We start from the raw sequence: 18,268 nt of genomic DNA, 5'->3' as shown, positions 1-18,268 counted from the left end.
CAGTGTGCATATTAACAAGGGCAGAGTGTGTGTAATAACAAGGGCAATGTGTGTATATTAACAAGGGCATAGTGTGTGTACTAACAAGGGCATAGTGTGCATATTAACAAGGGCAGACTGTGTGTACTAACAAGGGCACAGTGTGCATATTAACAAGGGCAGACTGTGTGTACTAACAAGGGCATAGTGTGCATATTAACAAGGGCAGACTGTGTGTACTTACAAGGGCAGAGTGTGTATATTAACAAGGGCAGACTGTGTGTACTAACAAGGGCATAGTGTGTATATTAACAAGGGCAGACTGTGTGTACTTACAAGGGCAGAGTGTGTATATTAACAAGGGCAGACTGTGTGTACTAACAAGGGCATAGTGTGTATATTAACAAGGGCATAGTGTGTGTTCTAACAAGGATACAGCCTGTCCCAGTAACTGTCTAATTTACACTTGCTAACGATGGTCTTCTATTTATACATACTTGGTTGAGGCTGACTGAAATCTGGTTTCCCTGTCTCATTTAGCAGTGGAGTTGTCTCCTCTTGTTTATGCTTGATGTTCAGTGATGTGTGGGTGTCGGTGCCGTTCAATAAACCCTTTTCCTCAGCAGCCAACATGTACCAGCGTGGAAGTTGGATAAACACGACATCATAGATTGTGCCCATCACCAGCAGCACAACGAACAGCATCGCCACCACACTGGAAATGAAACAGAGCAAACAATATTATCCAACCCTGGCAACAAGGTAAATTATCAGTTTAGAAATGAAAGCCTTTAACATTGTCTTCTTGTTTCCAAATCCATATACACAGAACTGTTGCCAAGATTCCCTTAAGGAGACAAGCATGTTAGGATGTGCTGGTGACACAGTGTACCAGGGCTTTACCACATGCAAAATATTGTCCTCTCTCTATAAATATTCAAGCCTGGACCAGACAATCCAGTGATTGATATCATAAGCATTGATCTACGCAATTCGGATAAGATGACATGCATCAACCAAGGCAGCAAGCCTGACCACCTGACCTCTTACGACAAGCATAGCAGCCTCTTATGGCAAGCATAGGTTGCTGAATCCTGAAACCTATTTTAACCTCGATCTTCATGGGTCTATCAACAATTGAGAAAGGAAGTATATAATGTGTATATAATGGTGTCCCATGACACCAACAATATGATTGATTCATTCATACCAATTTGATGGTAGTATGTACATACACTTTTACCCTCCAATTGTCTTCACAGGGACACTATGTTTGTTTCAAACAAGGAAATCCTGATCCATTATTAGCATAAAGTTTCAGAAATATTTGATAGTTTATTTGTTGCTGGTACAAGGGTCACACTGGTATCCCTTTTTCATCTCAAGGACAAAAGCGGAAAACATCACTTAGAGAAATTCCCACACAAATCCTCGGTGTACAGAGGTCAACTTACAAGACAGCGATGGCTTTCGTGTCCCACTCTAGGTTCTCCTTCTGACACACAGTACTCCTGACCTTGAACTGTGTGGTGACGTTCAGCTGCTCAAGCACCAGGTCCAACACTGCAGGGAAACAAACATAACAAGCACCTGCTCCAATACTGCAGAGAGACAGACATAACAAGCACCTGCTCCAACACTGCAGGGAGACAAACATAACAAGCACCTGCTCCAATACTGCAGAGAGACAGACATAACAAGCACCTGCTCCAATACAGCATGGAGACAGACATAACAAGCACCTGCTCCAATACAGCAGTGAGGCAGACATAACAAGCACCTGCTCCAAAACTGAAGGAACACAGACATAACAAGCACCTGCTCCAACACTGAAGGGAGGGAGACAAACATAAAAAGCACTTGCTCCAATACAGCAGTGAGACAGACATAACAAGCACCTGCTCCAACACTGGAGGGAGACAAACATAACAAGCACCTGCTCCAACAATACAGTGAGACAGACATAACAAGCACCTGCTCCAACACTGAAGAGAGACAAACATAACAAGCACCTTCTCCAACACTGAAGGGAGACAGACATAACAAGCACCTGCTCCAACACTACAGTGACACAGACATAACAAGCACCTGCTCCAACACTACAGTGAGACAGACATAACAAGCACCTGCTCCAACACTACAGTGAGACAGACATAACAAGCACCTGCTCCAAACACTACAGTGAGACAGACATAACAAGCACCTACCCAACACTGCAGGGACACAGACATAACAAGCACCTGCTCCAACATTGAAGAGAGACAAACATAACAAGCACCTTCTCAAACACTGAAGGGAGACAGACATAACAAGCACCTGCTCCAACACTACAGTGACACAGACATAACAAGCACCTGCTCCAACACTACAGTGAGACAGACATAACAAGCACCTGCTCCAACACTACAGTGAGACAGACATAACAAGCACCTGCTCCAAACACTACAGTGAGACAGACATAACAAGCACCTACCTAACACTGCAGGGACACAGACATAACAAGCACCTGCTCCAACATTGAAGAGACAGACATAACAAGCACCTGCTCCAACACTACAGGGATCAGCACCAAACAAGTTCAGCACCTGACCTTGATTCTGCTTGCTTCCTTCCCTCACTGTACACAATCTGCTGCAAGTTCTCACAGCCATTGGTAAGGAGGAGAGATGCATCCCTTAGCCTACCAGGATCCCACCAGTCATCATCTGAGTCACTTACCGAGTCTGATTTCAAAAGCAATTGTAAGTTTTGTGTCAACCTGGACGCACTTTTTGAGCTGAACATTGCTTCAGTTGTGGTCCTGTACACGGACCTAGGAATTCTTCTGTTTTTAGAGCTTACAATTACTTACGCAGATAACTGAAATTTCTACAATCATTTAACTTTTATACAATACATCAGCTGACCTAATGCCAACACCTGAGGTATGTATGGATGGATGAAGCAGGCTTTCGAGAGTATGTCCAAGCAGCATTTACAATTAAAAAATAGCATAGCAGACAAAACAATATTAGTAGGACCTAGTTGAATGAAGGCAAAACAAGGCATTGCGCTCAACAATCCTGTGACAGTTGGAGAATTGACAAACAAGTAGAGGACCTGTTGAAATGCAGATATACTCACTGTCATTAAGAATCAATGTCACATCTTCCCCACTACAGGAATCCGGGAAGCAGAGTCCAATTGTGATGTCGGCGAATGATGGCACCGTCGGACCTGGAGCCTGTTTAACAACATTCCTTATAAGAGTGGTGTCACTGCACTGAAGCTCACCTCCATTAGGATGATGTGATGAGGCAAAAGTCATGTAAGATACCAACTAGTGCAATAATCGTTAACTAAACATTCATCAATTATTGATAAATATACACAAAATTGACTTTGAGCAAATACGCAAAAAAATATCCAAAAGAACTCAATATTTTTCACTCCACTGGTGAGTGGTGGCATGTTTATGCAGGGATTACTTTGCGGACATTTGAGATGTAACAAAAACAGCTGCTTTCAATCTTCATCAATTGCAATGATTGACAATAATGAGTCTATTTTGGTAAATTTCAACTTTCATTAAATAGTTTATGTAATATATTATCGATGACACAATTCATATACTGATAATCGTTAATATTTCTTCCCATCATCCATCATTCTGATTGTCGATATTTTGACCTACTCTGCAGTAGGTGTTACCCACAATACCACGGTAGCCATAGGTGTGAAATTTCATGATTTAAATCTCAGTGAGGTTATTAGCAGTATTCATGCTAATTTCATGAGTTGTGACCTTGACAGGCAAAGTCAACCAATCATATGAGAGTATACGCTTTATAAATACATAGAGTTACTTGAGAGTAAGCATTCTGACAAGGGAGTGAGTGTGTGAGTGAGTGAGAACAGTATTCCAGTAATATCACTGTGTGTCAGCTTAATGTGGGAGGAAAGCCAAGGGGAGCTAATAATACAAACAAATTAAGTAAAACAATTCTAACATGAAGAGATTCTCACCGGGGTATTTGGCTGGAGTGGGATGCTGGCTTTACAGTATTTTCCTTTGAAGATCTTTTTGGTGACATTTCTGATGGTCTCGCTGGCCCTGACCGCGACACACTCGTCGTATGACCCCAAGAAGTTGAGTTGGAACTGGAGTAGTCCGCTGCCCGGCTTCCCTGCTGCGTCTATCACTGGGGGTAGAGAGAGCATACATGTTACCATGGTTTCCGCCCTTACACTGGGGGGTAGAGAGATGATATATGATACCATGGTTACCTCCCTTACACTGGGGGTAGAGAGCACATACATGTTACCATGGTTACCACCCTTACACTGGGGGTAGAGAGAGCATACATGTTACCATGGTTACCACCCTTACACTCAGGGTAGAGAGCATAAACATGTTACCATGGTTACCCCTCCAGAAGAAAACATGTTTCACACTGGCGGTTGGAGAGAGCACACATATTTAACACTCAGGTAGAGAGAGCTTACATGTTACCATGGTTACCACTCCAGAAGAAAACATGTTTCACACTGGCTATAGGGAGAGCATACACGTTACCATGGTTACCATCCTAGAAGGGATGGAGGGAGAGGAAGGATAAATGTTTCCATGGTTACCATCATAGACGTAAACACATTCACACAGGGTAGATAGAGTATACATGTTACTATGATTACTATGACCACACTAAGAAGTAGTCTCATCCAACATAGAGTGCACAGGGGGCATACATGTTACCATGGTTACCATCCTAGACATAGACATGTTCACACAGGGTAGATAGAGTATACATGTTACTATGATTACTATGACCACACTAAGAAGTAGTCTCATCCAACATAGAGTGCACAGGGGGCATACATGTTACCATGGTTACCATCATAGACGTAGACACGTTCACACAGGGTAGATAGAGTATACATGTTACTATGATTACTATGACCACACTAAGAAGTAGTCTCATCCAACATAGAGTGCACAGGGGGCATACATGTTACCATGGTTACCATCATAGACGTAAACACGTTCACACAGGGTAGATAGAGTATACATGTTACTATGATTACTATGACCACACTAAGAAGTAGTCTCATCCAACATAGAGTGCACAGGGCGCATACATGTTACCATGGTTACTGCCATAGATGTCGACATGTTGACATACTGAGGGTAGATACAGAATACATGTTATGTATACATGGGTGTGAGTGTACATCTTACTTTCCACCCTTCTGCCCATGACAAAATAAGTGATCATCTTTGTTTTCATTCAAAATACATGCGAAATGTTTTAACTTGCTCTGTACAAACAAAAGGTAAAAGTCATTGTTTTGTAGGGTTTTTCCCTGTTTTCTGTTGGCCAGGTCATGTTAAAGATACATTGATTATTGATCAAAAGCACCAGGCAGATCTCATAACAACCACTTGTCCTGATTATGACACCAAAATGAATAACACAATCTCATTAAAATCAGAAAAAATTGAAACTGATAAGAACACTCTGGAATGGCTTACAGATGGCCTAGATTGTATGGATATAATCATAAAACCCCTAACTGTGGTTGGGAATACCCTCTGTTAAATATTTCGTGGTTGCATGGTTAGAACACATTCCGACTGTCACTTTAATGATCTGGTAAGCGACGCTCTGATTGGTTGGATGAAAGGTCGTTCTTACGTGACCCTTAATGGGATGTCCTCATATCTTTGTTTAGCGATAGCGAGAACAAAGATTTGATTTTAATGAGATTGATGAATTACACAAACTCGTTTTCTTAGGAGAGAGAAATATGCGTCAGCAAAGGTGAAATAAACAAGTAATAAATAAGCTTCATGCCATTCATCCCTTCATTGGAAATCATGCCCTTACTGGATTAAGTCATCAGGATGACGCTGATATCCGATGGTGTTGGATTGGACACAGTAATTTTAGAGGATCCCCCCTCAATGTATTCCTTGCCCTAGTCCTTTGACTATCTAGCACCTTTTGTTTGAATGTGTGCATTTTGCACATATTCATCAATGCTCTTATACTGTTTAAACTATGAACTTTTCAATACCGTTTCTAACCACTTAGTTTTAGCCTATTTGAAAGAAATTAAACTGTATGAAAAGATGTAGATTTTAAATTTTGAATGTCAGTTTGTACTGTTTACTGTGATAAGGGACTGAAGTTTTAGTGATCGTCGTCATTATTTTGAAATAATGTTGTCTAAAGGAAATTGATTTTGTTTTTCTAGCCGTGAATAGCTTGAATATTGCTGATGGGGCTTAAAGCAACACTTACCATGCTTACACACTCACTCACTCACTCATTCACTCACGGAGGAGATAGGACACAGTAAGTGTGTCACCTGCCCCAGACAGCCTGGCCTTCTCACCGTACCCCACTACTGAACTGTAGCTGAAAGACAGTCACATGATACACAATGAGTTCTTTTCCTGCAATTAAATACTTTTGCCCTTTGGTATGTCGCATTGTTTAATGCAAAGTGCAGGATGTTTCAGGATGACTGAGGTGAGGTGAAACGGAGTTTAACGTCGTGTTCAAGATTATTGCACTTATATAGCAATGTGCATGCAGCTGTGTGTGTCTGTGTGTGTGTTTGTGTGGCGGCTTGTTCTAGGCCGGTCTAATGCCGCTTTTTAGTGCTAGCACACTGAGATACCATGTCACAGTTTAACCTAAATACCCCACTCAGACACAGTATACTGACTCCGAGCTGACCAGTCCTTGTTTTAGCCCCTTAATGCTGAGCGCCAGACAGGGTAACAAGAAGTACCATCTTTTTAATATTAACGTCTTTTGGCATGATGCGGCCTTGGATCGAACCCAAAACGTTCCTCTCTTTGGGCAGACATTCTAACCACTAGACCTAGGAGGCGGTCTGTTTCAGGAGGATGTCAAAAGATTTTTAGGAGGGTGTCTAAGATATTTCAGAAGAAGGTTCAGTACATCTCGGCAAGGGTTGTCACTGGACATTCATAGTCACTTTGATATGGCTGAAATATTGCCGATGTGACGTAAAGCATAAACTCACTCACTCACTCATAGTCACTTGACTCCCTTGCCTCAGATAGATGGCAACATTGCTATGTCAATAAGGCAGGCAAGCAGGACAAATAGTCACAATTTGGTCATCCGGATACTATCTAAACAATGTTTATCACAATAGTCCACATTGATCTCACTAACAAAATATTCTGCTGTCGTCATGTCTCCTTGTGGAAATAATTTAGCAAGTGAGCGTGGCTGTTCTGTTGTGATTTCAAATTCAGATGTCCATGACAACCCGATAACTCCCAGATGAGAGAAACATGATATTTCACTAGACACACAGAGTATCCTACTTATTTTATACTTTTGTGTAGTCGTCTACTGAAAATTAAAATATTTCATTACAAATGTAAAACCTTGAATTGAAATTTGTCCTATCCAACACACAGGGGTGTTTCACCACCCCTTGTATTTGCGACTAAAAAAGTAGTTCTGTGTTTGGAAAATCTTAAAAAACATAAACCACAGTAACTATAATAATTTGGGGTCATGAAAATTCTTTATCATACATTTACTGATTTAGATATGACTACATGTATATACAAAATCAACTTAAAAAAAAAAGAATTCTTGAAATCTATGAGTCGATGCTGGAAAAGAATGAATACACGCTGGTCAAGTAACAAAAGTCGCAAAAATGGCCATGAGAGAGGCACAAGTCGCTATTCGGCTTGTCCCGGAATAACACAAGTTGGTCACGAATGAGGCTCATGACCCTTACAATAAAGGGAGACAATTTGAGGGGAGGTAACTCTTGTATGACAATAGTTCTGTCAAAGTGTTATGTTCACTACACTGAAATAGGAAGTGTTATGTTCAATGCAATGAAAATAAAATGTATCTCTTTTCTCACACTTCAGAAACTCAGTCTTTCACACTGAAGTATATATAAATCACACAAACCTCCGGCACTCTGTTGTGACCCTAGTCTTGTAAGCCGAATAGTGGACCTCTAAAGGCTGGTGTTTGAGACTCTAACATTCATATCAATGACTGGGGCTGGGACAAGTCCAAATTTACAACTTGGGGTCTCGACCCCCTATTACCCGACCCTACCCAAGTAGGTCTCAAGAGTTGGGTACATAATGTCCAATTGGGAATTGTTTTACCGGAGCCCTGGCAAATGTTTTTTTACAGACACACATAAAACGATCAGATTATGCATACCCTGAAGTCGACTGAAGTTATATCTCTCCTCAAATGTACAACACATGCATAGTCAGAAATAAATAAAAAAATAAGCGGAGTTTATAATTATTGAATTTGAATAACATATTACGAGACCAACCATGGGGCCGGTAGTCTTGTGGGTACCCGGGTCTTACTCAGGACCCACCCGACCTGAGCACCCAAGCTAACCGTCCCTGTCAATGACCATAAGGGCATTACTCTATAAGTTTAGAGAAACTTAACAAAGTCTTAAGTGATGTTTTTGGACACAAGGAGGGTCACTATGACAGCCTAATCCAGCTTATTGTTTCCACAGGTTGGGTAAAACTGTTTGACTCATGTAATTGGTTCAGCGAAGCATGTGATGCCTTAACAGCAGCAATCAGTTTATGCAACCGAGTGTGAGAAAACGGCAGATTATAAGGTCAAGGGTTAAAGCCCTGGTTTAACAGCAAAATTCGACAACCAATCTGTATAAGAGGAATATTCAGACAAAAGGCAAAAATATCCTTGTCTTTAGGGACAATTAAACTAAAAGGTTAACATAAAATCATGTCGCAGGTCCCAAATGTCCATCTTGTGAATTACGTCAACTGACATAGATCAATGGAAGTTTCTGTCTGACAGAGAAAACAGTGTGAGCTAGATTGAATTTGTTTTCTGGGAATACATCCATCAAAGACTGGTTAATTTGTGTGTTGGTTGTTTAACGCCATCCTCAGTAATATTCCAGATACATCTGCATGAAGCCTACACTATTTCGATCATACATCTACATGTAGCCTACACTATATTGATTATATCTACATCATGTACATGTAGCCTACACTATATTGATTATATCTACATGTAGCCTACACTATATTGATTATATCTACATGTAGCGTACACTATTTCGATCATATCTACATGTAGCCTACACTATTTCGATCATATCTACATGTAGCCTACACTATTTCCATCATAAATCTGCTTGTAGCGTACACTATTTCCATCATACATCTGCTTGTAGCCTACACTATTTCAATCATATCTACATGTAGCCTACACTATTTCCATCATAAATCTGCTTGTAGCGTACACTATTTCGATCATATCTACATGTAGCCTACACTATTTCGATCATATCTACATGTAGCCTACACTATTTCTATCATACATCTGCTTGTAGCGTACACTATTTCGATCATACATCTGCTTGTAGCCTACACTATTTCGATCATATCTACATGTAGCCTACACTATTTCGATCATATCTACATGTAGCCTACACTATTTCCATCATAAATCTGCTTGTAGCGTACACTATTTCGATCATACATCAGCTTGTAGACTACACTATTTCGATCATATCTACATGTAGCCTACACTATTTCCATCATAAATCTGCTTGTAGTGACACTATTTCCATCATATCTACATGTAGCCTACACTATTTCAATCATATCTACATGTAGCCTACACTATTTTGATCATACATCTGCTTGTAGCGTACACTATTTCGATCATACATCTGCTTGTAGCCTACACTATTTCGATCATATCTGCTTGTAGTGTACACTATTTCAATCATACCTCTGCTTGTAGCCTACACTATTTCGATCATAAATCTGCTTGTAGCGTACACTATTTCGATCATACATCTGCTTGTAGCGTACACTATTTCCATCATATCTGCTTGTAGCGTACACTATTTCGATCATACATCTGCTTGTAGCGTACACTATTTCGATCATATCTACATGTAGCCTACACTATTTCCATCATAAATCTGCTTGTAGCGTACACTATTTCCATCATATCTACATGTAGCCTACACTATTTCGATCATATCTGCATGTAGCCTACACTATTTCGATCATACATCTGCTTGTAGCGTACACTATTTCGATCATACATCTGCTTGTAGCGTACACTATTTCCATCATATCTGCTTGTAGCGTACACTATTTCTATCATACATCTGCATGTAGCCTACACTATTTCTATCATACATCTACATGAAGCGTACACTATTTCTATCATACATCTACATGTAGCCTACACTATTTCTATCATACATCTGCATGTAGCCGACACTATTTCGATCATACATCTGCATGTAGCCTACACTATTTGAATCATACATCTGCATGTAGCCTACACTATTTCCATCAAATCTACATGCAGCCTTCACTATTTCCATCATATCTGCATGTAGCCTACACTATTTCCATCATATCTGCTTGTAGCGTACACTATTTCCATCATATCTACATGTAGCCTACACTATTTCGATCAAATCTACATGCAGCCTTCACTATTTCCATCATAAATCTGCTTGTAGCGTACACTATTTCCATCATATCTACATGTAGCCTACACTATTTCGATCAAATCTACATGCAGCCTTCACTATTTCCATCATATCTGCATGTAGCCTACACTATTTCCATCATATCTGCTTGTAGCGTACACTATTTCCATCATATCTGCTTGTAGCGTACACTATTTCTATCATACATCTGCATGTAGCCTACACTATTTCTATCATACATCTACATGAAGCGTACACTATTTCTATCATACATCTACATGTAGCCTACACTATTTCTATCATACATCTGCATGTAGCCGACACTATTTCGATCATACATCTACATGTAGCCTACACTATTTCTATCATACATCTACATGAAGCGTACACTATTTCTATCATACATCTGTATGTAGCCTACACTATTTCCATCACATCTACATGTAGCCTACACTATTTCCATCACATCTGCATGTAGCCTACACTATTTCAATCATACATCTGCATGTAGCCTACACTATTTCGATCATACATCTGCATGTAGCCTACACTATTTCGATCATACATCTGCATGTAGCCTACACTATTTCGATCATTCATCTGCATGTTGCCTACACTATTTCCATCACATCTAGGCCTACATGTAGCCTACACTATTTCCATCACATCTACATGTAGCCTACACTATTTCGATCATACATCTGCATGTAGCCTACACTATTTCAATCATACATCTGCATGTAGCCTACACTATTTCGATCATACATCTGCATGTAGCCTACACTATTTCGATCATTCATCTGCATGTTGCCTACACTATTTCCATCACATCTAGGCCTACATGTAGCCTACACTATTTCCATCACATCTACATGTAGCCTACACTATTTCGATCATACATCTGCATGTAGCCTACACTATTTCAATCATACATCTGCATGTAGCCTACACTATTTCGATCACATATCACTCTTTGTTCACAGTTTATATACTTACTCTGTAACGCCCATTGTTCGCCTGCTATCAATGATTCCAAAACCTTGGCAGTTTGGTTGACGCACTTCGGGGAGATCGTAGCGTTAGCTGTCGCCATCAGTGGGGTATTCAGCACCCCTGAGGCCTGAATCATTCTGGCAACCTGTGTAAGACCTGCCCTTCCAAGGGTTTCCATTGACTCGCTCATCCCTGTGGCCAAGTCACGTTGGGGTAGGGGATTTAGGCCCAGGGTCAGTCTGCTCACATAGTCACTGACACCCCCGACACCACATCCACACAACAACATCACATACAACGATGTCACCATAGCTGTCAACTTCATTCTGTACGAACAAACATCTAACGGAGACCTTGTTCGCTGCTTTATGCTATCAACGAGAGGTGATGCGCGATCTGCAATCACGGTAGATCTATTTGTTATCTGATATCCCCACGTAGTCCAAGTCTATGGGTGTTGAACAATCCACAATACTTCTGTACGTGGTAGTTATTATTTTGTGTAAGTGAGTACACCTGCCCTACAATCACCGTGACATGAACACGACGCATGCAACACTGACGAGTCCTCTTTCATAACAGCGAGGGGTTCGCACTTAGAGGGGCTGCACCGATGTCCATTCGATCCTGCGTCAACAACTCAAGATAGATCTGTGATTACTCATTTACTAAATTTGTCCATGACTTATGAATAGCACATATGAAAATTCATAAACAAAATATCGTAAATGGATAGATCTATATAATTATGAATAAAGTAACAGAAAGTGAATAAAATATTAAAAGAGAATTTTCAAGGCGCAAGAAATGGAAGAGTTACGTCCCCTACTTCGACTGCAAACGGACTGCATATGATTGAGGTGAGGGTGCCAACCGCCCCTCCCCTGAATCCCAAACACCATCTAATTTGTCACTCAGTCTCATTTGCTCACTCCTGAATCCCGAGTATCACTTGACACAAATGTCACATGCACCTGTCTGTAATCACTCTACAAAGGCAGAATGTCAATAACAGACGAATGGACGTTCCTATGGGTCATAAATGGGTGCGATTTCAAGTAAGATTACTGCATGAAAGAATATCTAAAAAAAGAAGCTATAAAGTAACTCTTTACGTTCTTATTATTCGTTTTAAATGATAAATCTGCATACCAAAATGGCATTTGCGATCCGCGTACCACACTGGTGTGTACCCTCTTAATAGACCCCGAATACCCGTACCAACAGCTAGGGGCTTAAAAAATGGCAGCCTCACATACGGGTTTCGGGAATTGCGATTTAAAATTGAGAGTAAATAAGCAAATTCGGAAAGATGAAAAAACACATATACCAAGTAAGTTCTCATATATAGTATAGTTAAATAACATTTACTCACTACAAAACTATGCATAAAGTGTATATATTTAGATGCGATGCATTCAAGACCTATCCCATTTATGTCGTCAGCTCGACAAGGTCGTAGGAAAAAATTAAAGTCAGTATTGACGGTGGAGGCTATATTTGTTTTGGAGCAGTATTGACGGTGGAGGCTATATTTGTTGTGGAGCAGTATTGACGGTGGAGGCTATATTTGTGGTGGGGCAGTATTGACGGTAGAGGCTATATTTCGTTTGGGGGCAGTATTGACGGTGGAGGCTATATTTGTTTTGGAGCAGTATTGACGGTGGAGGCTATATTTGTGGTGGGGCAGTATTGACGTGGAGGCTATATTTGTTGTGGGGCAGTATTGACGGTAGAGGCTATATTTGGTTTGGGGGCAGTATTGACGGTGGAGGCTATATTTGTTGCGGAGCAGTATTGACGGTGGAGGCTATGTTTGTGGTGGGGCAGTATTGACGTGGAGGCTATATTTGTTGTGGGGCAGTATTGACGGTGGAGGCTATGTTTGTGGTGGGGCAGTATTGACGGTGGAGATGGAATTAGTGGTGGGGGCGGTATTTGTGGTGAAGGCTATATTTGTGGTGGGGCAGTATTGACGATGGAGGCTATATTTGTTGTGGAGCAGTATTGACGGTCGAGGCTATATTTGTGGTGGGGCAGTATTGACGGTGGTGGCTATATTTGTGTTGGAGCAGTATTGACGGTGGAGGCTATATTTGTGGTGGGGCAGTATTGACGGTGGAGGCTATATTTGGTTTGGGGCAGTATTGACGGTGGAGGCTATATTTGTTGTGGAGCAGTATTGACGGTGGAGGCTATATTTGTGGTGGGGCAGTATTGACGGTGGTGGCTATATTTGTGGTGGAGCAGTATTGACGGTGGAGGCTATGTTTGTGGTGGGGCAGTATTGACGGTGGAGGCTATATTTGTGGTGGGGCAGTATTGACGGTGGAGGCTATATTTGTGGTGGGGCAGTATTGACGGTGGTGGCTATATTTGTGTTGGAGCAGTATTGACGGTGGAGGCTATATTTGTGGTGGGGCAGTATTGACGGTGGAGGCTATATTTGTTTTGGGGCAGTATTGACGGTGGAGGCTATATTTGTTGTGGAGCAGTATTGACGGTGGAGGCTATATTTGTGGTGGGGCAGTATTGACGGTGGAGGCTATATTTGTGGTGGGGCAGTATTGAAGGTGGAGGCTATGTTTGTGGTGGGGCAGTATTGACGGTGGAGGCGGAATTAGTGGTGGAGGCTATATTTGTGGTGAAGGCTATATTTGTGGTGGGGCAGTATTGACGGTGGAGGCTATGTTTGTGGTGGGGCAGTATTGACGGTGGAGGCGGAATTAGTGGTGAAGGCTATATTTGTGGTGGGGCAGTATTGACGGTGGAGGCTATGTTTGTGGTGGGGCAGTATTGACGGTGGAGGCGGTATTTATGGTGGGGGCAGTATTGACGGTGGTGGCGGTATTTGTGGTGGAGGCGGTATTTATGGTGGGGGCAGTATTGACGGCGGTGGCGGTATTTGTGGTGGGGGAGTATTGTCTGTTGGTGCAGAAATGACATAGATAAATAAACCTCCTTTTTCAATGTTCAGGTCACTTGATAAAGTACAGCTGTTTATTGCTATTGCACAATCCCCAATACAAATGACACAGCGAGTTCGGAAACTGGGTACACATCCGGGTCATTCTATTGGCCTAGATTGTATTCATTCACGTGTGTCCAAGGATCGCCATTACACAAGCCTGTGACAGTCCACACTTCCCCCCACCGCTTCCAATATACCCATATAAGGCTGTATAGCAAACCGATATAAAGGTTATATAGCACACTGACATACAGCCGCGTCATATGCACGTGGAGGTGAGTTTAGGGGTTCCCTCAAAACAACAATATGTAATTAAAAAATGAATACATTAAGATTTAGTATATTTTGACACCACTCACGCACACGCATCACCGCATCGATCTACGCATGACATGCATCAATCAAGTCAGCGAGCATGATCACCCGATCCCGTTATAGTTATCGTAATAACAATCTCTGCATGGTCTTACCGGACAAGACTTTTTCAGACCAACGTAATGCTCCTGAAATCTTGTTGACTGCGGCGTAAAATAACAACCACTTTACAATTTACTTTTCTATTTTGATCCCCAATTGACCCCTGCGCCCCCCCCCCCCCCCCCCCCCCCCCCCCCCCCCGCCCACACACACACACACACACACTCAGTCTGCTGGATAATTCAGATATATCTCTGTTAGACATTCTGATGGATAATTCAGATATACCCCTGCTAGACAGACTAGGCATGCAATATACCCCTGCTAGAGATTCTGGTAGATAATTCAGATATACCACTGCTAGACAGTCTGCTGGATAATTCAGAAATACCACTGTTGGAAATTCTGCTGGATAATTCAGATATACCCCTGCTAGACATTCTGCTGGATAATTCAGATATACCCCTGCTAGACAGACTAGGCATGCAATATACCGGGACGAACCTGACCTGAAATCTAGTACACTATATATGTACAGTCTGGTAGATGATAAAGATATGTCCCTGCTAGACAAGCCAGACATACATAATGACGGGACGAATCTAACCTGTAGTCTGTATCTGGGCCAGGTGTTTATCGAGTAGGGTGCAATAATAGGAGAATATGTAACAACGCTACCAGAGGACTGCACCGTGCACAACAAACTGCGACCTAGCTCAATAGGATAATGCCCGCACTGAATACACGTTACGAAACTTTATAAACCTATTCATTGGGATCTCTAGTAAGTAAGCGAGTTCTTTCTATAGGCATTAAAACTTATTGTGAGGTTTTACTTTCAAAGTAAAACCTATTAAGACCTGTTAAGGTAACTTTTATGTGCACCATTAATTTGTTTAAATGTTGAATTTGCATGCCAAATACGATAATATTTGCAATCCGAGTATCACACTGCTGAGTCTCGAATATACTCTAAATAGACCCATAAATCCCGGGTACCACACTGCGAATATACTCTGAGTAGACCCCTGAACCCTGCGTACCACACTGCGAATATACTCTGAATAGACCCCTGAATCCCGCGTAGCACACTGCGAATATACTCTAAATAGGCCCCTCAATCCCGCGTAGCACACTGCGAATATACTCTAAATAAACCCCTGAATCCCGCGTAGCACACTGCGAATATACTCTAAAAAGGCCCCTTAATCCCGCGTAGCACACTGCGAATATACTCTAAATAGGCCCCTTAAACCCGCGTAGCACACTGCGAATATACTCTGAATAGACCCCTGAATCCCGCGTACCACACTGCGAATATACTCTGAATAGAACCATGAATCCCGCGTAGCACACTGCGAATATACTCTGAATAGACCCCTGAATCCCACGCACTACACTGCAAATATACTCTAAATAGACCCCTCAATCCCGCGTACCACACTGTGAATATACTCTAAATAGACCCCTGAATCCCGCGTACCACACTGCGAATATACTCTGAATAGACCCCTGAATCCCGCGTACCACACTGCGAATATACTCTAAATAGGCCCCTCAATCCCGCGTAGCACACTGCGAATATACTCTAAATAGACCCCTGAATCCCGCGTAGCACACTGCGAATATACTCTAAATAGGCCCCTTAATCCCGCGTAGCACACTGCGAATATACTCTAAATAGGCCCCTTAAACCAGCGTAGCACACTGCGAATATACTCTGAATAGACCCCTGAATCCCGCGTACCACACTGCGAATATACTCTGAATAGAACCATGAATCCCGCGTACCACACTGCGAATATACTCTTAATAGACCCCTGAATCCCGCGTACCACACTGCGAATATACTCTGAATAGACCACTGAATCCCACGCACTACACTGCAAATATACTCTAAATAGACCCCTGAATCCCGCGTACCACACTGCGAATATACTCTAAATAGACCCCTGAATCCCGCGTACCACACTGCGAATATACTCTGAATAGACCCCTGAATCCCGCGTACCACACTGCGAATATACTCTTAATAGACCCCTGAATCCCGCGTACCACACTGCGAATATACTCTGAATAGACCACTGAATCCCGCGTACCACACTGCAAATATACGCTATATAGACCCCTGAATCCCGCGTACGTACTACACTGCTGAGTCTCGAATATACTCTGAATAGACCCCTGAATCCCGCGTACCACACTGCAAATATACGCTATATAGATCACTGAATCCCGCGTACGTACTACACTGCTGAGTCTCGAATATGCTCTAAATAGACCCCCGGGCACCAAAACAGCGTTGGCAGCCTGACATATGTCAACACGGGTGTAGTGTTGCATTGCACGTAGTGTGTGCATAGGTAGAAGTGGGACATCGTTTGCGTTCATTCAAAGGCTTGGTCAAAAACTGGGTCGTTTACCCGAGTCAGGCCTCCGAGCAAACTGTGTGTACTCAGCTACGTGTGTATGTAGCCTGGTAGACTAACATCGAGTCTTTGAAATGAACATATATTACAGATAAAAACAGTTGTTAGATTACAGTTATGAAATATAACAAAAAGGAGCCCAGAAATTTCAGCAATCAAGACGCGAAAAGTTATAGACTTACATGGGCTGTATTTGATATATATATTTGTTTCATGGTCAGTAGTGAGTCAGTGAGTGAGTATGGTTTTGCGCCGCGGGGGACACCAGAAATGGGCTTCACACATTGTACACATGGCGGGAATCGAACCCGGGACTTCGGCGTGACGAGCGAACGCTTTAACCACTAGGCTACCCGACCGCCCCGAAAGACTATTTGGCCAGAAAAGGGATCCTACATATATCTGTTCATCTTCCTTATAATAAGTACGTAAGAGCCCCCACGAGCCTTTTTGTCAAAGTCTTGTTTCTTACTTACTTATCTTGGAGATTTTACGTGCGCTTTCCGGCTGCAAGCGTATGTCGTACACGGGCCCGCCAGGCCATTTAATGTGTTTCCGAAAGGGGGAAAAGAAAATGGTGGTGCAACCAGGGAGGGGGGTTTAAGGGCTGCTTTTATAGTAATTTTGAGATTTCGGGATTTGGAATGAATGCCAAGAGTGGGTAGGGGGCGAAATGAGGGAGCTGTGTGTGGTGGGTGATTTGTTAGTTTATGTGATTTTGGTTTTATTAGTTTATTTGGGGTTTAGATACGACTAATTAGTTCTGTTTTAATGAAGTCTATGCCTAAGGCTTTGAATGTTTCTAATTTATTTTGTGGATTTAGGATTGATTTTAGAGTAAGTGCAGTATTAAGATGTAGAGTGGTTTGTAGTGTGGTTCGGTGTGTTTGGTAGGGCTTCCACGAGTCCAAATTTTTGGACTCGAGTACCGGAGGGGTGAAACTCGACTCGTACTCGA

At 42.0% G+C, this 18,268-nt stretch overlaps 1 protein-coding gene across 1 annotated transcript in view; it reads right to left on the bottom strand.

Moving 5' to 3' along the window:
• The window catches only part of LOC139459826 (nose resistant to fluoxetine protein 6-like), a 43,057-nt gene extending 31,024 nt beyond the window's left edge, over positions 1-12,033 (bottom strand). The window contains exons 1-5 of the mRNA XM_071241522.1: positions 11,497-12,033; positions 3,985-4,160; positions 3,103-3,202; positions 1,434-1,542; positions 477-694 (exon numbers count right to left, since the gene is read on the bottom strand). Of these exons, the coding sequence (XP_071097623.1) occupies positions 477-694; positions 1,434-1,542; positions 3,103-3,202; positions 3,985-4,160; positions 11,497-11,818 (925 nt within the window). The 5' untranslated portion in view covers positions 11,819-12,033. The remainder of the gene's footprint in view (positions 1-476; positions 695-1,433; positions 1,543-3,102; positions 3,203-3,984; positions 4,161-11,496) is intronic.
• Between the last annotated feature and the right edge of the window lie 6,235 nt (positions 12,034-18,268).

This window comes from Haliotis cracherodii, unplaced genomic scaffold (assembly GCF_022045235.1).
Source record: "Haliotis cracherodii isolate W230 unplaced genomic scaffold, xgHalCrac1.p SCAF_13, whole genome shotgun sequence".
In the NCBI taxonomy this organism is placed as follows: domain Eukaryota; kingdom Metazoa; phylum Mollusca; class Gastropoda; order Lepetellida; family Haliotidae; genus Haliotis; species Haliotis cracherodii.
Note: the sequence above shows the minus strand (reverse complement) of the source record. Positions and strands in the feature narration are given on the sequence as shown.